Here is a 22,493-nt window from a genome sequence, read left to right on the forward strand (position 1 = left end):
AAATCAACTTACACATTAAAGGCCATCTAAAGAAAGAAAGGCAAACCCTGTTTCAGGAGCAAAGAAACAACACTGCCAAAGCCCCCCCCCCCCCCCCCCCCCCCCAATTACATGGCAATGGACATACATTCCATCATTTTTAAAGCAGATATACAGGTCAGAAATATTTGGAATAGCCAAGCTGGGGAGAACACATAACCTTACAAACAAACCACTGCAGTATTAGGGAAAAAACAACACCAAAAATAAATCACTATTAGACATGCATAAACAAACAAACAAAAAGCCTAACCATAATTGTAAAACTATACAATTTATCGATCATAGTTATCAATTGATCAGACAGGTATCAGATAGCTAAACAAATAAAAATTACTTAACCACCCCAAACCCTTTTTTCGTTTTTAATACCAGAGACATAAGTTGGCAGTGGGAGGGATGACTTCTGGCTATTTAATCTTGTGGTATGTTTGTTTTTCCCCCCCATTTACTCTTGTCTAGACAAAACCCCTTTCCAATGAATGGGAGACTATTGGCCTTTTAAAGAGGGTGCTAAATGTGGTCTTGCAAAACAATCTAGTCCCTGAAGTGTATAAGTATTGGGAAAATACATGAATGCATAATAAAACCCAAGCTCCATGTACATGTTCTGTACATGAAAGAACCATTCAAAAATATGCAGTTCAAGAGGCTAAAGTACTACAAACACAAATACGGTGTTTCTTCACCTCGTCAAAAGCGACCTCTCACCAGAGTCTTGATAACCTGCTTGGCACGATTGTCATCCTTGAACTTTAAAATTTTATCTACATACAATGAAGTATCAGTGACCGCTTAATCTAGGAGGACCTGAGAATAAATGAAAAGGGAGAGAGCTACGTAGAAAACAAAAGTAAGGTGCTGAGAATGTAAGGCTCGATGCAGGCAGCTACTCAGGAGTGGAGTTACAACCACAAGGTTTCAACACAGGGACAGTAAAGATGGAAATTGAAGGATAGTGAAGAACACAAAAGGAGAGATGGACTCCCACACACACACACACACACACACATACTGGTCCTCCATACTACATAACATATGCATAACATGCATAGTATAGGGACCACAGGAAGGATTCTAATGGACTCCCAGTCAGCTACATATTGTCCAGCTAAATCAACACAATCTCTGCGGCTCTTGATGTGACAAACACGGTGGTACTGATTTTCATTATTTTTTTATCAGATGCTAAAATGGGAGTCCAATAACAAATGCACCCACGCAAGTGTTGTAGATTTCGTTTCCAAAATGAGATCAAACAATAACCTTTTAATATACATCCCTTGATGGATTTTTTTGGATACATCCCTTGATGGAATACTGTCTGGTTGGCATGATTGCTGGACAGAAAGTTACAGTTGAGGATGACTGGACATCATTAGACAGCAGTTATGATTGCAGTATGTTTTTCTGCCCTTAGAGGGCGCTGCTCTTGCCTACAGCATTTCTAAATGCACAAGACTGCACAAACCACATTTTCTGCAATCTTCAAGTTGTACAAACTTGCATAGATATAGTGCTAGGCTTTAATGAGCACAAACTGAACAGTCTTGAAATCAGCCAGAGTTGAAAATCCCTGCCAGAAATACAGCGACTGCATTATCTTTTTTTGATCAAAATCTGTTTCAAGTTATGAAAGTGGACATGAGTGAAACAAGACATGCAATTTTCCAATTATCTGAGACAGAACATATAGAATTTGTGTAAGGTACATTGTTATGTTGTATATAAACATCAACTCAAGATACACTGCATTTACCGAGAGTTTTTAACAAACATTTAGACAGATGACTATTGGGACATTAGTGAGGTTTCTTGGACCGCATTGTGCAGAGATTTCTTTGAATGGGGACTGGAAGGGAAGGACAACATTGTTTTAAAATCATTATTTAGGTGCTTGATTTTTAAGTGCTTGTGTTTAGGCTCTTAAATGACTACAATATAGCTTCCATAGAATCGAAACAAACGCTCAGTGATTCAATGAGATAGTAAACCCATATATAAAAGGTGTGTCAAATGTGATGTCACTGCTAGCCATTCGGATCTAAAGAATGACAATCTTAATAATTAAGTGCAATTTGATAAAGTCCATGTTGGTTCTAGTACGGAACAGATAACCTCAACAGCCTACGTAATTCTGCCAATAGCACAAGATTACTCTGAGTGTTCAAGGACATTATCGTGTCCCTGGACGAAAAAATGAAGAAAAAACACCCCTAAACCTTAAAACAAGATCTAACTTGCTGTAAAAGCCCATCTCCAACGTAAAGTCTAGCTTTAAATAAGTAGAAATCGTGCTGTACAGGTTCCTGCTTACACAGCAGATCTTAAAGTGACAAAAGAGCCCCTTGTGTGTGCAAGAGAGAGGACTAGGGAGAGTGGCGGGCGACCCCAGTGCTACTGCGCACACTGAGCTGTGTGAACTGCAGTGTGAATGTGACTTCTGTTGAAGAGCCCTCCAGAAGCAGCAAGAAACCAACCCAGCCCTCACAGAGAAAGACAAGGATCCAATCAGTTCACCAGTGGCTCGCACCCACGTTACTGAGGGCAGGCTTCAGCATCACACCTGTCCAATCATCCGCACGAGGCCGGTCACGGCTGCGAGGCCTCGCCCCGGCCGGGCCGGGACCCGGGTCGTCCACACGTGCCTGGGGAGCAGAGCCGGTGCGTGGGATGGGTCGCGACGTGGCCCTGTTGGGTTGATGAAGAGCTCCAAGCCGGAGGGTGGTGGAAGGTGTGGAGAGGGAGAAAGAAAAGAACCGAGGAAAGGAGATGGCCGGGGAAGTGGCCCCGCCCCCCCAAGGCGGAGTCTCCCCGCCCCCCTGCCGGGCCATTAGGTCGGCAGGGGGTCGTCGTCACCTTTGCTGCACTTGCACTTGCAGCACAGCACGAAGGGCGTGGCCAGGAGCAGGAACGGAGAGGCTACCAGCAGGAGCAGGCCGAACCCGGCGAAGATGCCCACCACCTGGGGAGAAGAAGGGTAAAGCAATACCCTTAGTTCTGGTGTTCTCCACAACTTGGATTCTGTGCTCCGGGCCCGAGTCTCAGTGTGTCTTGTGTACCTTACTGGTCATACTCATTTGAACTCTCACTCCAACTCGTCCAGGAAACAGCGTTAGTCACCAGAGGCTGCGATCGATTAAAATGTGCAAAAAAATTAATACTCGCAAGAGGGCTCAGAATTGCTTGGTTAGCCAAAGACTGATACGAGTGTCATTTCATATTTGAGCACATGGGGGCATCAAATGTTAAACCTTCATAAATTGTGCAAGAACAGTTCCAGGAACAGTTGCAATATGCCATTACTGCAAAGAACTGTAAATGTGCCCACTTGTTTCGGTCACCCTGGGCCGTTGTGCTCTGTACACGAGTCATTATCAAATGACCACAGTATATTTTGGTTTAGTAAACCAGGACAGCACAATTGGCCTACTTTTTTTAACAAAATCCTCAATGGTTCAAACTCCTTCTTGAGTCGAAGCGTATATTTGGGGTATTTGGGGGTAGCATGACAGAAGTGAGGGACATCTCCAAACCCCACCCCCCCCGCCCTCCGAGGCACGCCCAGGCCTACCCACATGCCTTTGCGGCAGGAGGCGTGACCGCTACCTTGCCGAGAGCGCGGCGGTGGGGGTCGGCGCTGGCGACGTGCTCCGGCGAGGACGACTGACTCAGCCTTCCTCGCCCTCCCTGCCGAGTGGCAGATGTCTCTGTGCAAACGGAGCGCAGCCCGGCCCGGGGCCAGAGAGCGCCAGCGTGTTTTAGCCTGGATGAAGTTTAAGCTCCTGTGTGTAAGTAGCAGTGCTGCTTTAGCCTGGACGTCCCTCCATGTTGTTGCGGTGTTCAACCTGACCTCACCTTCCTCTCAGCTGACAGCTTCACATACAGGGCTGGTGGAAAACCTTCTACAAGTGAGAAGGTAAGAGACAAAATACAGAATCCTACGTGGCAGTTTTCTTAAATGAAACTTGTGGCTAGCTTTTTACAAACCTCCTCCAGTAACAATTAACCACTGGCACCAAGTTTAAACTTTTTTTTAAAACAGAAGAGAGGCACATGTTCGGATATTCTGTACAATAATCTATTAGCCTGTGTATAATTAAAATCAAAACCTATTCGGCTATGAAATGTTCCAATGTAATGTACATGAGAGCACCATGCTATGGACAATAAGGGCCCACTTCACTTATAAACAGGAAGTCCTTAACCAAAACTCCAGGACAGAAACAGAAAAGGAGCCATTTTAAAACGACGACTGTCATTTCTGCAATCTGCAAGTGTCAGTCCACATAAACCAGTATGAACAGTGGGACCATCGGTTCCTGCATGAAGAGACTCAGATGAGTGTGACTGGCTCCTACAACCCTACGGCTCACAATCATTACATTTGCATTACATTTATGGCATTTAGCGGACACTCTCAACCAAAGCAACTCTGAGCAACTGAAGGTAAAGAGCCTTGTTCACAGGCCCAACAGTGGTACTTGGTGATGGTTGAACTTGAACCGGCAGTGCCTTTACTGTTGAACTACCACTGCCTAACCAATGAACAAAACACAAAACGTATGCAGACCCGGGTCAGACTACGTCTCCACAGGAAAAGGGCGGAGGAGAACAGGGAAGGGGGCGGAGTCAACGTTGGGGGGTTGGAGGGGAAGAGGGAGGTACCCACCTGCGTTCTGTGCCAGATCACAGAGGCTCTGGAGTGTCCCAGTTTGTTCCTGCAGGGCCCTTTGTCATAGTGGATCAACAGGAAGTCGTCCTGTCAAACACAGACGAGTGTTAAGGAGAGAGCGGAGTCAGCGTGGCACGTGCGTGGGACCACGGAGCTGAAGGCCCTGCGACAGGCACATGGCCACCAGCCAACAGGCTCAAACAGCCCAGCGGAGGAAAAACAGGAAACTCAGGACTCAAGGTACAAGAGAACCCCCACTGAAAACCCAACAACACATCACTACGGGTGTAGTGTTGTACTTTAGCTAATGTTAAAATGTATACTGGAATCATTCTAGGGTCTTTTGAAAAATGTTAATAGATCTTTTTCGTGTTTGTTATTAAATGTTTGATTTCCATTTGTTAGCGATTAAGGGAAAGACACATAGACACTCACATCCAGAGACTCCAGGCAGTACCAGCAGAAGGCGTGTTTGCAGTTCTTACACATCATCTGAGCACAGCCCTCGTCTCTCTCAATGTACACTTTACATTTGGGACAGCGTTTGATAGGGGCGTCGTCTTCATCACTCTTAAAGAAAGAACTGCACCGATCCGGACGGACAAACACAGAGGCAGACAGGCAGATTAACACCAACGTCAGTACAGTAGCAATAAAATAATGTAGTTCCACCCATCACTACTTTAATGTAGAATATTCAGATGGATGTGTTTTATGAACCCGACATCACAGTCAGGGGACTGTTAGACCAGTTTGTAGATACACACCTCTATTGTGGAACTATTTACAAAAAAAAAAGTTTGATACACACAAACACACACTTCTATATTTCTATTCAGTTTATTATGTGTGTGCGATTTTATATTATATATATATATATATATATATTTATTTCTTTTTTTTTTTACACACACACACACACACACACACACACACACACACACACACACACACACACACACACACACACACATACATATTTGCGGTAATGCAGCCCACCCACAATGCACCTGGCTTGGCAAGTTTCAGGCAGGAGCCTGGGGCAAAGACAGATGGAGACGTGTCTGTATTCAAATCCCCAACACCTCATGTTGCAGTGAGTGCAGAAGGTGGAGTAGACAGTGCACTCCGACACCACCCTTCACTGGCACGCCAGCGTGTGGCAGGAGCTTGTTTGGGTGGTGTGAAGCGAGGCCTGCTGACACGGTGGGAGTGTGTGGCAGGACGTCGGGGGGGGGGCGTGAGCGGGGAGGAGGGGCGGTGCGGTACCTGGTCTCCCCGGGCAGGAAGGCGGTGCTGGGGGGGTTCTCCTGGCAGTCCTGGCCCGGGTGCCAGACGGCCTTGCAGGCGGAGCAGAACTCCAGCGCGCAGGTGCCACAGTGAACCGGCTGCGGCCGCGAGGCGTCGGGCTCCGTCAGCTGACACACGGCCTGGCACGACGAGGACGGGCACCACGTCCGGCACGGGTCCAGAAGCACCTCTGCCAGAGCACACACAGGGAGGAGCTTGTGTGTGTATGTGTGGTCTCTGTGTGTGTGTGTGTGTGTGTGTACACAGATTCTGCCCAGCTGCTAAATGGATATAAGGATTCACAGATCACCATGGTTACACGCATTACTGAACTATCCTGACGTGTCGTACATGAATAAACAAGTCACCGTCAGAGAGCCCGTTTGGGCTCTGATGTATTCATTAGCTGCGTAACACACGGGCACACAGAGGACTGTGGTAAGAGGACACCGTGTCAGCCTTTAGAACCACTGACGCTCAGGAAGCATCTGACTCCCTTCAGAGCTGAGCTCCCAGAATGCACAGCAGTAATAGTCCCCCCCCCACCCCCCCCATACAACATTATTCTCAGTCTCACACAGATTTAAGTGTGTAGTTTCACTTCAAGTATGAACTCTGCATTCATATATGCCAAAAGCTGACTGCCACAATCCACACACACACACACTTTCTCTCCTGTCAGGGGTGAGAAGGTGTGTATTTACTCTGCACTCCCTGTTTGTTTGCGTGTTTACTTTGCATCAACACTGTTCATCCCGGTCCCCAACCCCCCTACACACACACACACACACACACACACACACACACACACACACACACACACACACACACACACACACAATTCTACATGAAGCCCTGGCTCTAACAGTGCTTGGAAACGTTGGCAAACTAGATGAGTGCCTTTTAATCAGGCTTTGTGTGTGTGCGTGTGTGTGTGTGTGTGTGTTCTCTCCCCTCTCTCTCTCTCTGGGCTGACTCATTTATGAGAACTGTCAAACAGTGGCTCTCGCATGTGGGTGCAGGGACGTTCGAGGTAGACGCAGCGCGGTGAGAGACTCACACCCCACTGTCCACACACACACACCACACACTCGCCCTCACACCGCACACTCACACCACGCCCTCACACCACACTCGCCCTCGCACCGCACACCACACCCTCACACCACACTCGCCCTCGCACCGCACACATTCTATACACACACACGAGAGATGGAAACACTTGTGATCATGTGCACAAGCACTCGCACATAAACAAACATTCTCGTGTTTACTGTCACAAAATGGGAAAAATAAGCAATTAGCTTGCAGCTGCTGATGTGCATAACACACCTGCAGAAGCCTCCGCAGGCCAGACACCCACAGCTGAGGCTCACAAGAACTCTTAACCTGCACTGAACATCCACCTGAATGAGGCACGAACACTTGCAGTTCATCCACCATTCCCAGAAGCTCAATTTTTATAATGCAACAAACATATTTTGCAATGAAACCAGACACACACATACAGTATGTCTGGTCTGGGGTTTGGGAGATATATATATATATATATATATATACACACACACACACACACACAATGGGGCTTCTCGGATAATTCGGATATATATATATATATATATATATATATATATATATATAAAAATCCGAATTATCCGAGAAGCCCCATTGTCTCTTGCTAAATAAAACAGTGGTATTGATGGACAGAGGCGTGGTGATTCAGTGAGAGAGAGAGAGAGAGAGAGAGAGAGAGAGAGAGAGAGGCCCCCGCGTGTTCCGCCGCGGACACCGATGCCGAAGGAGGTGGCAGATGGCAGGTGTGATGGTGCGGGAGTTACGGGACGCCGGGGTGGAGGGAGACGGCACTCGGCCAACGTGACGTCCGCAGGACGCGCGAGTACCCGTGTCTAGCTGCTCTCGCCTGCTTGCGACAGTGACTCAGCCAGCAAGAGACAGTTGGGAAATGGCTCTCACACACACACACACACACACACACACACACACACACACACACACACACACACACACACACACACACACACACACACACACACCACAAGTGTCTCCTGCATTTAAATTTCTTAAAACTACATTACATGCATCACTACATTCGATCTTCCAATAAATCACACTTGGACATAAAGTTACATGTAGCCTTCACATGAACAACACCTCCAGGTTCCCCAGCACCTTAATGTAGCCTTCACATGAACAACACCTCCAGGTTCCCCAGCACCTTAATGTAGCCTTCACATGAACAACACCTCCAGGTTCCCCAACACCTTAATGTAGCCTTCACATGAACAACACCTCCAGGTTCCCCAGCACCTTAATGTAGCCTTCACATGAACAACACCTCCAGGTTCCCCAACACCTTAATGTAGCCTTCACATGAACAACACCTCCAGGTTCCCCAACACCTTAATGTAGCCTTCACATGAACAACACCTCCAGGTTCCCCAACACCTTAATGTAGCCTTCACATGAACAACACCTCCAGGTTCCCTCATCTCAGTGTGGAGGTCACTACCGTCATTCATGTTATTGTATCAATACTGTAGCGTCCTACACGTCCCAGAGCACAAACCTCAATCAACCTGGACTTCCTCTGGAAACTTAGTTGGTCAGGAGACGTCATTCTAGCACTTTAATTCTTCAGTCTGATTGTGTGTATTGTGTTTGTATTCTTGTGTACGACACACTTTTGTCCTCTACAAGAATGAGTTGGCACTCTGTTATTGTATTTTTGGTAAACATGTTTCTGAGGTGATGGATATAAAAGGCTTTTTTACTCATCTGTATCCAGTGTGATGCACTTTGAATTGCCGCTGTGCTATACAATTTAACTGGCCTTGCTGTACTTTCCTGTATGTTTTTAAGCACTGCATTTTAGTCAACCAGCAAGCCCAGTGGACAGAGAGCTTCATCACACTTACCTTTCTCAAACTGAAGCTTCCTGTATCTCTGCATGATCTCAGACGCCACCATGCACTCGATCTGTGTGTCAGAGAGACAGACGCCATGTCAGGCTCAGAGAGACGGAGGTCACGTCTCCTTCAGGGAGACAGACGGGCAGAGGCACGGCGAGGTTGCTAACAAGCGACTGCTGGCTAGCGATGGGGAGAATGAAGCGCAGGCACCGTACGTGGGTCCCACCTGCCCACAGGGGCATCAGATGGCAGGCCTTGAAAACCACTTTATCAAAGCAGCAGGGTCACATGTGCTTGCTGTCTCGCCTCATAGCACGCTAGCAGGTTTGAACGTGGGGTCTGAACACACGCGGTCCTCGTCTGTGAGGGAACCTGCCACCATGCGGTCCGAACCGCCGTAGACCGCACAGGGCTCCACACAGGACCTTCCCCACAGCATGTAAATATATCTGCAGCGTCTGGGGTCATGTTTTATAAACTCTGGACGGTCACTTTTGCATTTCAGATTCTAGTTCATATGCTTATGCAAGATAGGAGCTGACCCCAGGTCAGCATGCACGGCCCAATTCTGGACAAGCGGAGGAGTGAAGCCGACTGTGAGCAAACTAGCATCTCCACTAGAAACGCAGAATTGCCGTAAGAGGTAGTTGAGATGAGGATGTTTGAGAGGAGCAGTTTGGAGTAGCTTTTTCTGACCATGTCCACATCTAAGGCTGGGAATCTCATATGCACCACTTCTAAGCCCTGAAATTACAATCTTGGCTAGAAGTGTCAAAAAACGTCTGCATGAAAAATTATTGCTGGTGATATTGTTGATACAAAGCAAACATTTGAAAAGTAACTACATGAAAAAAAAGATTAAAGAAATGAAGCTTGTATATTTCATGACTCAAAATAAATAAATAGCCCGCCTTACCTCATTTTCTAGTAAATGTCCTCTTTTTGGACAGGCAGAGTCTGGGCAGCTAATAGCAGTTTCAAGACCCTCTTTAATGAGAAGTTCCACATACTGCTTCAGGCACTGCAAATAAAGACAAATTAGACCACATATAAACTCATGATGGGGTTTCATCCGAACGAACGTCTGTTAACTGAACTCTACATCATGCACTCATTTGTGTTGTGCAGTTCTAAACACATGTTCAGTTCCAACAATTCATAACAGATCCTCAAAGCACGTTGTAGACAAAGCCACAAAAGAAATTCTACTAATGCAATACAATCTAATTATAATATATTATATCGTGTTGGTTTTCCCCCTAAATCGGGCCGTGTTGTACTCGAGTGCTCTCTTATCACGACATCTACAATAACTGCTCAGTTAGTCCAGTGCTACAGCTGTCGCATCTCACGAGCTAATTAAACTCCAAAAGAACCATTTGTGGACCTGAGAGAGAGAGAGAGCACAGCAATGAAAGGCACAAATGGGCTATTCAACATTAGCAATACAATAATGAAAATATATTGGTCTATAAATAATGCCTCATTATCTCTGTGGAGGAGAGGACACATCATCCCTTTTGCTCCTCTCTCTCTCCATTCTGCCATCATTAGCCAAGCCATGGTGCTAAACAAAAGGGCTTGGTCAGAGAAATGCCTGGAATCTCGGGTGGGGAGAGAGGGAGAGAGGGAGAGGAGAGATAGAGGGAGGGAGAGAAGGGGAGAGGACAGGCCCTTCCATGAAGACGACGATGCTTCTGGAAACAAAAGTTTTCCTGTGTCTGGCGAGCCTGCACTCACACACAAGGCTCTGCAGTGTTTGAGAAGTGCAAAACTGGGCAGAGCCTCCCCCCCCTCTGGCCTGGGATCAGGTCCGCGCTCATGGAAACTGTGTTGTCTGCTCTGACTGGAACTGCGGACCTGGTCTCAGATCAGCCCCTACCACCACAGCATGACAGAAGGGGAGGCAGGAAAGAACAGGAGCTGCTTCCAATATTTATTCTGGGGTAGTGAATCACACTCGGCCATGTTGGCATAACAAACAGACCATTTGGCCTGCTAAATGCGGTTTCTGCAGCAGTGGACGCCACTGGGGTATTTGGAGACCCACTCTTCTGGCTCTATAAACGCAGGAGGGTTAAGAGAGGGTGCAAAACAGAAGTGAACCCAGCACTGGACCCCAAAACACACACACACACACACGCGCGCTTACACACACCCCCCTGTGGTGGGAGACTAGTGCTGTGAGTGCCGTCCTCTCCTCTGCTCAGCCTGTATGGCTCACACTCACCAGGGTGCAGAACACACATTGGCATTGTGTGATGGTGGTCATCTGCTCCAGGGGGAACTCTCCCAGACACAGCTTGCAGGAAACCAGCGGGTCCAGGGCCAAGTCCCAGGTGGGCCGATACCGGGCCGTGGTCATGGCTGACTACCGCAGAGCTGTGACAAAACAAGGAAGGCAGTCAGAAGGCACGCCTCCACTCACCTCATAAAACACGGCTCACAACCAATGCCGAGAAGACTTTTACCCCGACAAGTGTTTTTGTAATGTTTATGACGTGGAAACGTGCTAAGCTGGAAACTGGAAGCATCTTGTATGGGGAAAGAGCTAATGGACACAGTGGGAAGAGAGCGAAAGACACTCTGCAGGTTGCAGGTGTGTTATGCAGGCAGCAGGATGGGTCTGTGGAGTGCGTCTTAAATTGCTTTCGAGAAACGCAGCATAAATGGACCGAGTGCGAGACCTCGGCCTCCTCCGCTCAGTCGGGCTGGCCCGTAGAGGGACGCGGAGAGGAAGTTCTGTTCTGCTACCCAGCCCTGCTCCTTCTCAGCTCTAAATAAAAGGTAACCACACCGTCCTTGCTGCCTTCCCTCAGACCCCTTCCTCAGATCAAGGGTGGAGGATTATTTAGTCATTGGCAGTTGTCTGCACCCCTTCCTGGTGGGTTTACAGGAAACGCTCTCGCGCAAGTGGACCTCGGTGCTGCAGACAGCTCCCCTGACTGCCATATGGGAAGAGAGGCGGGCCTGCGGTTGCGGTTGGTGGTTTGGGAGAAGGAGAGAATGACCCCGCTTACGGCCCAGCTCCAACACAACTCCGAGGCATCAGAGCGGTGGAGCCAGCTGTCCGGGACAGAGAGGGAAGGCCGGATGAGCCTCCTGAGGGTTCTGGCCTTAAAGCACCTCCAGGTGAAAGTCTCGGGGAACTGATGAATAGCTTCTACCAGAGTGCTGAGTGGTAGCACCAGGGAGCAGGAGCCCGCCAGTGGGGGAGAGGTAAAGAAAGACAAGGATGGGTGTCGGTAAGTCCATTTATGAACGCTTGCCAACACAGTGGTATCCAGCGAAAAGTGGAAGTTGCCTTTCAGGCATTAAAGACCTTTTGGCAAACCCTACGAACATTCTGTTTGCACCGCACTGCGGATACAGGGAAGATATGTTCCAGTTAAGAGTGCATCATCCACAGTGGATGCTAAATAAAACCAGTGAATCACCAAAAGATGCCAGAATAAGGTTTCCAGTTCAACAAACAAAATGTGAAATGGGCCTATTTTCATCAACCTAGTCAATAAACCGGCTATTCAAAAGCAAGGTTCCAATGTTAGGAGGGGGTTAAAGAAAGAGCTCAGCTCTTCTGACCTTACTGGATTCTGATGGGTTCTTTTGCGTCAGCTCACATGAGACCACAGATCTTCCAGTCTCAAATAGAACGTTGACGGAGCGATGGCAACTCTGATGTGTGGACCAGTGGGACTCTATTTATAACCCAGAGTTTCCCTTGCAAGCGTAGCTGGGAGTTCAACATGGAAGACGTATGCTAATGCACACCTACAGAGGGCCCTTTCCTGGTTCATTTCAGTGTTAAAAACCTATTCAGAGTTGTGATGCAAACTCCAAATAATCAAAATTTGCAATTACTAGACCATTACTTGACAAAACTATTTCCACTGCCGATTTGACACTCTTAATGGACCTGAAGTGAGCATGAAATGATTATAGAAACACAGTGGCACTGCCCACATTTGGACATTTCTAGTCTGTTCTACTAATTAAACCACATCTATGTCTCTATGCTTCCCTGTTCCAACTTAACTTCTTAAAACAAAATGATTTGGTGTTCTACATTAACTGTAAAACATCTAACCACATTTCCCCTTATGCTAGGAACAGGGCCTACACAATAGTTTTAGTTTTGTTTTATTTGAAACGATTTCAAATAAATCTATATATAGTAGAGCAGGAGCTGAAACATCTGGCCATGTGTCAAACTGTCCCACTGTTCCAATGTGTAGTAAATTATCTGGGGAGTCTGCCTTTTTCTGCCAACACCGTAAACAAGAAAGATGTTTCCTTAAGCATAAATGGCACTCAGAAGGCTTATTTAAATGTTAATGTTTTATTAACACATAAAATGTATGTTAACTTTTCTTTCATAATGGTAAATGTTATTTATTACACTATTACTTGGCATAACAATGAAAAGTACAAAGGTCAATTATTTGTTATCAAATATTTTACGATCACGACAGGCCTCCATATCGGTCTGTCGATGACGTCATATTAATTTGACTGTATGCAAAGATAATTCAGGACTGGGATACTGCGTTTGTGTAGTATGGACTAGAATGGGTTTTTAATGTGCAAAAATGCTTGGTAATCCCATGATCCATGGCATTCTCAGGCCCCGCCCCCTTCAGCTCAGCTGAACAGTGCTGGCCAGAGATTTCAGCAAAGGCGGAGCGTGTAGGGCTGATTCAGCACTCAGGACTCAGGACTCCTGGTGTCCAGTCATCACTCAGACCCGCTTTATCTTGCCGTACCACATTGGGGACAAGATATGAGAATGCTACAAACCGCAGCTGTGATGTGCCTCGAGATATTAAAAGCTCGCTGACGAATCCTACATAACATGGTAAAATGTATTATGTAAATGATCTGTATTATTTTTTTGTTACTTTCGGCAAACTTTACAAATATTAGTTAATCGTGTGGGTGCCAAGATTAAACAGAGGGGCTCAGTCACAATTCAGTCAGTTCTGGGATATCAGTGCTACAAAGGCAGATACTGATAATCATCTATAGAGGCCATATTGAGCAGCTCTGCTCTCCACACGTACGCTCAGAGACGCTACTACTCTTCACTGAAAGTACGCAGGAGTGGCACACAGTCTGTACAGAAACGAGGACACACTATCAGGCCTATTAAAATTTTACCGCCTTCACACAGTTCTTGCTCAGTCCGCGTCCTAAACAGAATGTTGCGGCATGGCGGACCAGAGCCGTATTTCAGAGCCGTTACGAGAACCTCACGGCCAAGCTGCAGCCGTGCCAGAGTGAGAAGATCTATTAGACTCGACAGCATCAAAGACTCCAAAACAACTCTGTCTACATTTAAGGCCTGGCGCTACAGAAAATCACTAAGGAAGAGACAATAATTTATCTAGCAATCATACGAGCGTCTAGATGAATTGGGCTGGTGCAGCCCCACAAAGAAGCACAACACCTCCCACAAAAGCAATTACTGTTCCATCTTACACCAAGACTACCATCTGCTCCCAAATCTACCCCGCTGAGACACAAAGTGCTTTGGGAGATGTTTCCGGGGGAAAACAATAACTAAGGTAATTCAAACACTCAAAATAATTATCCTAACAGCTTAGCACCAAGAACATGGATTTTAAGTTTCAAAACATCCCCACTGAGAAAGTGAAACGGGAACCTCATCACAGTACAGTGTTCACATACTGCACTGAATGACCACCGCACATCTTTATTTAAAAGCAGACGCGGGTCTTCATCATAAAGAAAATGTATTCAGACACCTCCAATGAATAATAAATGTTCGAATGAATATGGATTTACATGCATATGATTTCAATGTGCATGTACTTTAGAGACACGATTGTGTTTTTTTTAGATACTGTTTAGAGTATTACCATTACCAAGACTGTTCATCAAATTTCACCCACCAACTGCAATTGCAGACCAACTTATGAACCACTCAACAGGGTAAACGTATGATGGCGGCACCGTCTTCGTCCTGCGGGTCTGTTCTCGTTAAGACGCGCGCGGCTCTACCAGCTACATAACATCTACTTTGTGAGCCACCAACAACAACATCAGAGCACCGGCTACAACACGTGCCGTGCCGTTACCAGAGCAACCGGTGTCGCCGCTCTCGAGCCCAGCAGCAGCTCTGATGCGTGCTAACGCTAACGCTAATGCTAAAGCAGTCAGAGGGGCTGCATGACTCTACATAAATCAGCCTGCTCTCATCATGAGGGCCCGCTATCTAGAACACAGGAGGGAGAAAAAAGAAACAAAAAAAAAGAACTCGCTGTAGCCTTACCGGCCTATAAACGGACCTGCTACAGCAGGAGACAGGCCTACTTACCACCCTGGTTTCCCGCCTATATATAGACTCCTCTCCTGAAGTCTCATTAAAGGGGTTTTAAGCTTCAGTGCGTCTCCAGAACATGTGATGGTCTGTCTGCCTCCGAGTCACCCTGCCCTGCTAAACTTTAACCTGCTGATCCTCTTAAAAGCCAAACTCGTTGAAGAAAGGCTTTCAGGAAGCGAACATCGATTGCTGCTCTTCGGTAATGAAAAGATGCAGATTTTAAACTCCCTGAATGAGGAACCGTGAATGCTTCCCTCTCCACTGCGACGTGACGAGATGATTCTCACCCACATTCCCCGGAGCGACTGAACACGGTCGTGAAGGATGTTCCTGAAGGGGCAGAAATAAACTCGGTAGAACAGCAGGGGTTCAAAACCAGGGCCACGGGCCCCTCCGCTGAAGATTACCTTCCAACAGACAATTTTTGCATGGCAGACTCGCCTTAACTGCATCATCAGAGAATGGAACTGAAGAACTGTGTGACTGGAGTTAACGAGGCACACAGCACGGCTTAGAGCAGCTCAATGCTCAAGCTACTCGGTGATGTAGGGTACTAACTGACAGAGAAGGGTCAATGACACGCGTCTCTCAAAGGGGGGGGGGGGGGGGGGGGGGGGGGACGACCACCACCACCAAAACAAAAACGTAAAACCGAAACACACTGGCAGGTGCAGTCATTTAGCAAGCTTGCTGGCTGAGAGTGAGATGGGAGCTGAGGTGATTTTTTAATTGTTACACACAGACTGCAGGAGAAAAACTGAGGGGAGGAAAAAGTTTGAAAGAGGCTTGAATGGGAACTATTTTCTTCCAGCAAAACAACCCCATGAGACTTGGTGGCTTTTATCTACCAATAGTTGATTTAGGGAAAAAAAATTAATAAATCAGCCTCACTGATAATAGCCAAGTTAAACAACAACAATAACAAAAACCAACCACACCATTTCGGTTTCATCTTTGTAGGACTTTAAAAGAACAGGTTTGGGCACTGGCTTCCTAAGCCCTAGGTGCAGTGGAAAAGACACTTGTTTCGGCTGTATTGTCTGTTTCATACAGGACATGTCATGTCATGTCAGTCTTACAGAAAACTGAAATGTGACTGCTCAATTCCACAAGTTGGCATGGGCGAGTGGGCGTTAAGACCCCCTCTGCCTGCGTCACTCACCCCCCCCAGGCGTGCCTCACAACGGTCCACAGTGCCCTACAGTCTCCCTGGCTGCCTGGAGCTTCACCCCGAGCTCCAGGCAATGTTCTCTCGTCTCAGTGTTCAGCACAACTACATCCGTCACTCTCTTTAAAAAGGTCACTCCCGGCCTCCCGCCGAAAGCCCTCGTTAAACCACCTCATTGCCATAGCAACAAGAGGCAAACTATAAAATCTCAGGACAGGTGTAATGGGAGTTCAGCCCATATTTGTAAGAGAGGAACGGTGGGTGTGTGTGGTGGACATCCACAGAGGGGTTTTTTTGTGAGTGTTTGTTTTTGCCGTCAGACCTGCTGCACGAGGACAACCAGGAAACAGGCTTCCATGCAAATGAGTCATTTGTTAAATGAAGATGCCCCAATGGTGCAGGCACGGGATGCCAAACGAGACCCCCCCCCCCCCCCCCCCCCCCCCCATCCGGAAAAGTTGTGCGGAGTTTAGGAGAAGCTCCGGTAAACAAGTTTGCTGACAAGCCAGTAAACCTATTACAATAATTGGCCGTCATGCACAAAAACGGGACAGAACACAGTAGTGCAGGTATATGCCATTAAAGAATCGGAACCAGCTTTAGTGAATTGGCAATTTAAACATGGCGATTTTCAAGCACTGCGGCCATGACATCATCCTGACAGATGGTATGACAGAAGCAGGTTCCCAGCACCCTGCTGCAGAATGAACCTCCATACCTGTTAGTCTGCTCATTGTTCAGTTAGCTGCTTTACCATTGTAACGGCTGTCCCATTAATTGGTTGGTCGACCAATTAATCAAACAATTAGACGACCGATGAGGACCAAAATGACCAAGCCATCACGTTCATCAATTTTATTTCTCATCAGTCATTAAATTGTTGAATTATATATTTCTAGGGCCTCCTGCTCTGTAAATACCCACAGTGGCCATATTGAAAATCCCATTAGTCAACCACTGTACAGTGCTTTCCTTTTGCAGGGAAAACTCTGGCACCAGTCAAAAACGTTACATGTGCACCAACTGACACCCCCCACTCACCAACTGACCCCCCCCCCCAATACTCTCCAACTGACCAGAATAACTGGTCTATAATTTATCATATTCAGTGTACACTGCACCAGTACCAGTAGGCAACAGCAGCAAATGATTTAGGTGGAGGCCGAGAAGAAATCTCAACATTAGTGCTTACGTAACAACTGCAAAAACATCTGAGTCTGGCTACATCTCTTCAACAGGACCTGAAAACTATCAAATCCAAAGGCCTGATCATTTACCTTGAACCTCACATCAACCGAAGCCAGAGATTTAAATAAGAAATTAGGCATTTCAAACTCAAACAGCAGCATCTAAAGAGACAGCCCCCGATCCAGAATCCTTGTGGCATACTTTAATGCCAAAGCAATTAAAGGGATGACGTGAGACTGCCCTGCAGTTCTCCCAAATCTTCACTCCTCAAACCAGAACAAAAAAATCCTCCAACATGAAATCATGTTGAAACACAACACCCATAATGAAAACAAGTTGCCTGGGGTTAAGATTAGACCGTGGAAGACACTCTGGAGTAGTACAACTGCACTGATACGTTTATTTTATTGTAAGTCTGATAAAAATACAAGTTTAAAGTTTCCTTAAAGCCAAGCATTTGTTGCCATTATGATGAACACTACACTCTGGTTCTGAGCAAACTGTATAGATGCTGGACTAGTGATGTTAAGGGCCAAAACTTTGCGCTATAGCCGTTACCATATTTGTCCAACTGGTCAGGTGTTAATAAATCCAAATCTTTCCCAAACTGTAATCCTAGGATAATCCCCTCAGCCTTAACCCAACACAGGTCAGTGGGGTGCTGCACCCTGCACCCTGTGGATTTAAAACACAGTTCGGAGTCACAAAAGGCAACTGCCAAACAAGCTTTGATCCAGTGCTGAGAAAATTTGCCAGCGTGCCTCCGACGGCCCCCCAAAGCTCCCTGCTCTGCTGAGCGGCGTGTGTTTGAGCAGACCAGCTCTCAAACAGCAGTCACAGTCAGCGTGTCCACCACGTGATTCACCCGGTGCCTCAAGACTCGCTTGCCTCAGCCGGACTTGAATTCACACACACACACACACACACACACACACACACACACACACACACACACACACACACACACACACACACACACACACACACACACACAGCAAGTGCTACAAATGCAGGTTCCTGGAACAAACGATGTTGTACTACACACAAAGTTATCCTAATCACCACATCATTTCATTCTGTTAGTTATTTTTTGCAGACAAAACCAATGGCTTTACATGTTGTTGTTTTTTATTTTTTGTTTTTTTGTATCCCTAGTTTGTGTTTTAAACGACAATCCCAGTCAGACAATTTAACCTGAGAGTGGTCATCATTCTAACTTCTCCACAGTAGCAGACACAGGCAGGCCGACTGAGAGCATACATGCTTAAGTGACAGCATGCTGGGTAATTTCAGAGAAGCTTAGACAGCAAATACTTCCTTATTAGTGGGTCTCCGTTTTTTTTTTTTTTTTTTAACAATAACTTTTTTGTATTGACATACAAAGGCATCATAGAGGACTGCTGGTGACTGAGGTGGGATACATTTTAGAATCACAAGCATGTGGAAAAAATCATGATCACTGCCAGCTAGTCCTATAGAGCAACATATTTATAAAGAGAAAAAAAAAATGATGAAAAGCGTTATATATCGGAAAGGCAATTCACCATGAATTATTGAGAACAACTACAGGATCATACAAAAGGATGACGAGGTCAAACAGGGACACGCACTGAAAAACACCAACTGGGAACTCATAAAAACCAGCTGGAATAATCTAAAAATCGTTATTAGAGCAAGAAAACAAACACATTAAACCGTCTCCTAAATAAAAGATGAGAGGCTTTTGAATCCATTATGCACCGTTGTCCTCCATTCTAACAAGCTAAAAATTGAATTTTCTGCTCTCTCGATGCTCACCCCACGCCGAGCTGGAGATAGCGCCCTCACAGTGCACGGCCTGATATCTAACCGCAGAGAGCTCCGCTTTTCAACGTGGAAAAAAAAAAAAGCTTCCCTAAAGCGATGAGCCAGCACCTTTCGGCCTCTTCTCTCGATTCTCACCAGGGTCACGCCGTTTTCTCCCCGGCCGCAGACGCTGACTAACAGAAGCCCGGCTGGCTGTCGCGCCACGCTGAGCCGGGCAGGTCAAAAGGGTCTGGATCTGAGGAGCAGCACCAAGGATGGAAAAGACCAGGAGCAGAGGAGCCGCGTCCTGACACGCAGCCAGCTGAAAAGACCGCACCTTCCTAAGAAGCTTCATAAGAAAAGCGCGACCGTGGGGCCGCTATGAGTAATGGCTTTAGCTCATTACTGCTCATTTCACTGCCTTCTACCAAAGTACAACATGTTTGTGCTGTCTGTACACTTAAATGTAGTCGTTTTTGCTCCTGCCTAGTAGTACACATGTAGTCCCTGAACATTCATTCGTAAATACACAATTTGCGAGCAATTTGTCAACTTGGATCTAGGACTAGACAATTCATACTATGTTATTTGGAAGTCAGAGGTCATTTATTGACAACTATGACTGTTAATGGAGGATCTTGTGTTATATAAACCAGCACATCATCATGTTTCAGTTCTGTAAGGCCAGTTTGGACATTTTTAAACCATACTTTTTCATTTTGGTTCTTGACAGACCCAAGAGACTATATAACGATGACAGCAAATGTTCCTGTTGTTAAAATGTTAAATAAAACTCTGTCTTATAGTTCTTAAGACATATAGTTTGCCATCAAGCCCTCTTATCCAGTGTAACACAGAGAAGGACATGTTTCTCTGATGTCCCTCAAGGTTTCTGTCTCCGAGACTTGCTGCATTCACACTGCTGAATTTGTCTGGCTCTGCTTTGTGACAACATGCATTTATTAGAAAAAAAGGACTATACAAATAAAATTCAGTTGGAGTTTTATCAGAGTACATAGCAAAGCATCAAAGGTTCCCCACATATAGAAAGAGCTCCAATGTATGAACCTGTCTTTGTTATCTCTGTCTGAAGGCTCATGAGAAAACCTGCCATTGCAAGGTGATATGACTCAACACAAACCACAAGGAGTGTCTGGGAAGAAGAAAGCAAGCACACAAAGATGAAGAAAAAAAAGTTTTTACATGTATTATTTTGCTTCACAGGTAGCCTACATATCACTCTGGGATGCAAAATTAAAAGATGTTGAAAAAGAAACGATACACGGTAGAACTGGAATCACAGGTCTGTTAAAGTACTGCTACTATAGCGTTGTAACTTTTGTTTACCTTTCAAACACTGGAAAAGCACTTGATTTGGATTTATATGCCACAGCGAGCATGTGTTATTAAAATCCTTTAAATACATTCTACATAGCACAACCGACTTACTAGCTTGTTAAAACGACAAGCTAAGACAAGCACAAATTTGAAAAGGAATGATAGTCCTCCCACAGGTCTTTTCCCAAACACTTCATGACAGATTCACCAGGAGTTTTGTCCAGTCATCAGCACATGTAGCCAACTTTCACATCATGCCAAGCATCACAGCAGTAGTTATAAAGTAAAAAACAAAGAAAGACAGAAAAAAAAGATTCCCTCTTTCCCCTCCAGGTTAAAGCTTGGCTATTTGAACATTCAACATCAACCTATTGTTGAAACAACGACCTCCCTAATCACCTATTCTCACAGCGAGCAGAGAAGCCTGCGTTCCAGACCTTCTCCAGAGCCATTCTTCTACTGAACGCTGAAGGTCAAATCCACGCTAGCTCCTGTGTTGAGGAAGCGCTGCAAAATTACCAGGAGGCCTTCTACTCACTGAAGCCTTCCCCACTGAAGACGCGCACGGTGCCTCTGTGCCCTGAGCAGCACGGCCTTGTTAGAATGCAGGAAGTGTGGGGGTCACAGCTACACACACTGTAGCTGAGCGCTGTGACACAGTGAAGTTCAAGCTTCCTAGCAACTCTCTGCGTGTAGGCCTGCTGCATATGAAACAGCCACAGATCAAGATTTGGAGGGGTTTTTTTTGTTCCCCACAGCAATGAAGGTGACTAGAATGAGCAATGTAACCGCAAATTATTTTTTTTTAGTGTTAACTGATAGACTGTTTTGAGCCTAAAATATACCTGACAGGACACAGCCTGTGCTTTTTGGGCTTCTGTTTGGATCGTATGTGTCTTAGGAAGATAGTTGATTTAAGTGTCACTGCAAATAAAAAAGTGCTATACAAATAAACTCGCATTCATCTGTATCATGACGAACGGATACAGAAGTAGTTTACCAAAGAGCACAAGGAGACTTTGTGGACTACTCACATCAGCAAAATACACGTTGAAGAATGTGCTGAACGTCGAGCAACCAAACCAGTGTCTCCCAAAGCACATCAAATCAAAACACACAAGTCCTACATCTTCTACAGCCAGGAGGTTCCTTCAATGAGATACGGGATGCAGCCGAGACTCAGCAGCACAACAGCAGCACAGTGACAGATCTCACTCCTCTATCGTGGAGATACATGCATGTGTAAAATAAAGCAGTAGAGTATGTTTAATACACTCACCTTCCGAGAAGAGGCCCGAGTTTGAGCTACAAACCCGCCGTGCGTGGACTCTTTAATCCCCACAGATTATTGCCAAAGGAACTGGACCCAGATTAATATCAGACTGCCAGCCAGAGCGCAGTATCCAGCTAGTCTGCCATGCAAGTGCAATGGAGGTGCATTTTCACAACATGTATCTAGATATGCATCACAGGATGGGTGAAGGCATCGTCTGCCTTGACAGGTCCAGATCTCACGGGGATTATCATCCGATTAGCGACCTGTGGGTAAAGAACAACCGAGTAAACAACACCAGCTGACTGATCGACCCAGTGCAAGAAAGCAATGCGTGTTATTAGGCAGCAAAACTGCTCACACTACACGTCGTATCCTCGACGCTGAGACTGCATGTAGTTTTAGCCCAGATCATATGAAAGACTCACTAGCTTCATCGCTAAGGTAAGTGAACCCAGCTCGAT

At 46.1% G+C, this 22,493-nt stretch overlaps 1 protein-coding gene across 1 annotated transcript; it reads right to left on the reverse strand.

The window, feature by feature from the left end:
• Positions 1 to 91: 91 nt before the first annotated feature.
• On the reverse strand, positions 92 to 22,174 carry rnf144aa (ring finger protein 144aa). Its single transcript, XM_076978120.1, has 8 exons — positions 22,036 to 22,174; positions 11,165 to 11,316; positions 9,851 to 9,955; positions 8,941 to 9,001; positions 5,984 to 6,194; positions 5,150 to 5,297; positions 4,712 to 4,801; positions 92 to 3,004 (listed from the first exon to the last, which is right to left on the reverse strand). The coding sequence occupies exons 2-8, from the start codon at positions 11,297 to 11,299 to the stop codon at positions 2,873 to 2,875; spliced, it is 882 nt and encodes a 293-aa protein (XP_076834235.1). The 5' UTR covers positions 11,300 to 11,316; positions 22,036 to 22,174; the 3' UTR covers positions 92 to 2,872.
• Between the last annotated feature and the right edge of the window lie 319 nt (positions 22,175 to 22,493).

The sequence above is a fragment of the Brachyhypopomus gauderio genome, chromosome 17, assembly GCF_052324685.1.
Source record: "Brachyhypopomus gauderio isolate BG-103 chromosome 17, BGAUD_0.2, whole genome shotgun sequence".
Taxonomy (NCBI): domain Eukaryota; kingdom Metazoa; phylum Chordata; class Actinopteri; order Gymnotiformes; family Hypopomidae; genus Brachyhypopomus; species Brachyhypopomus gauderio.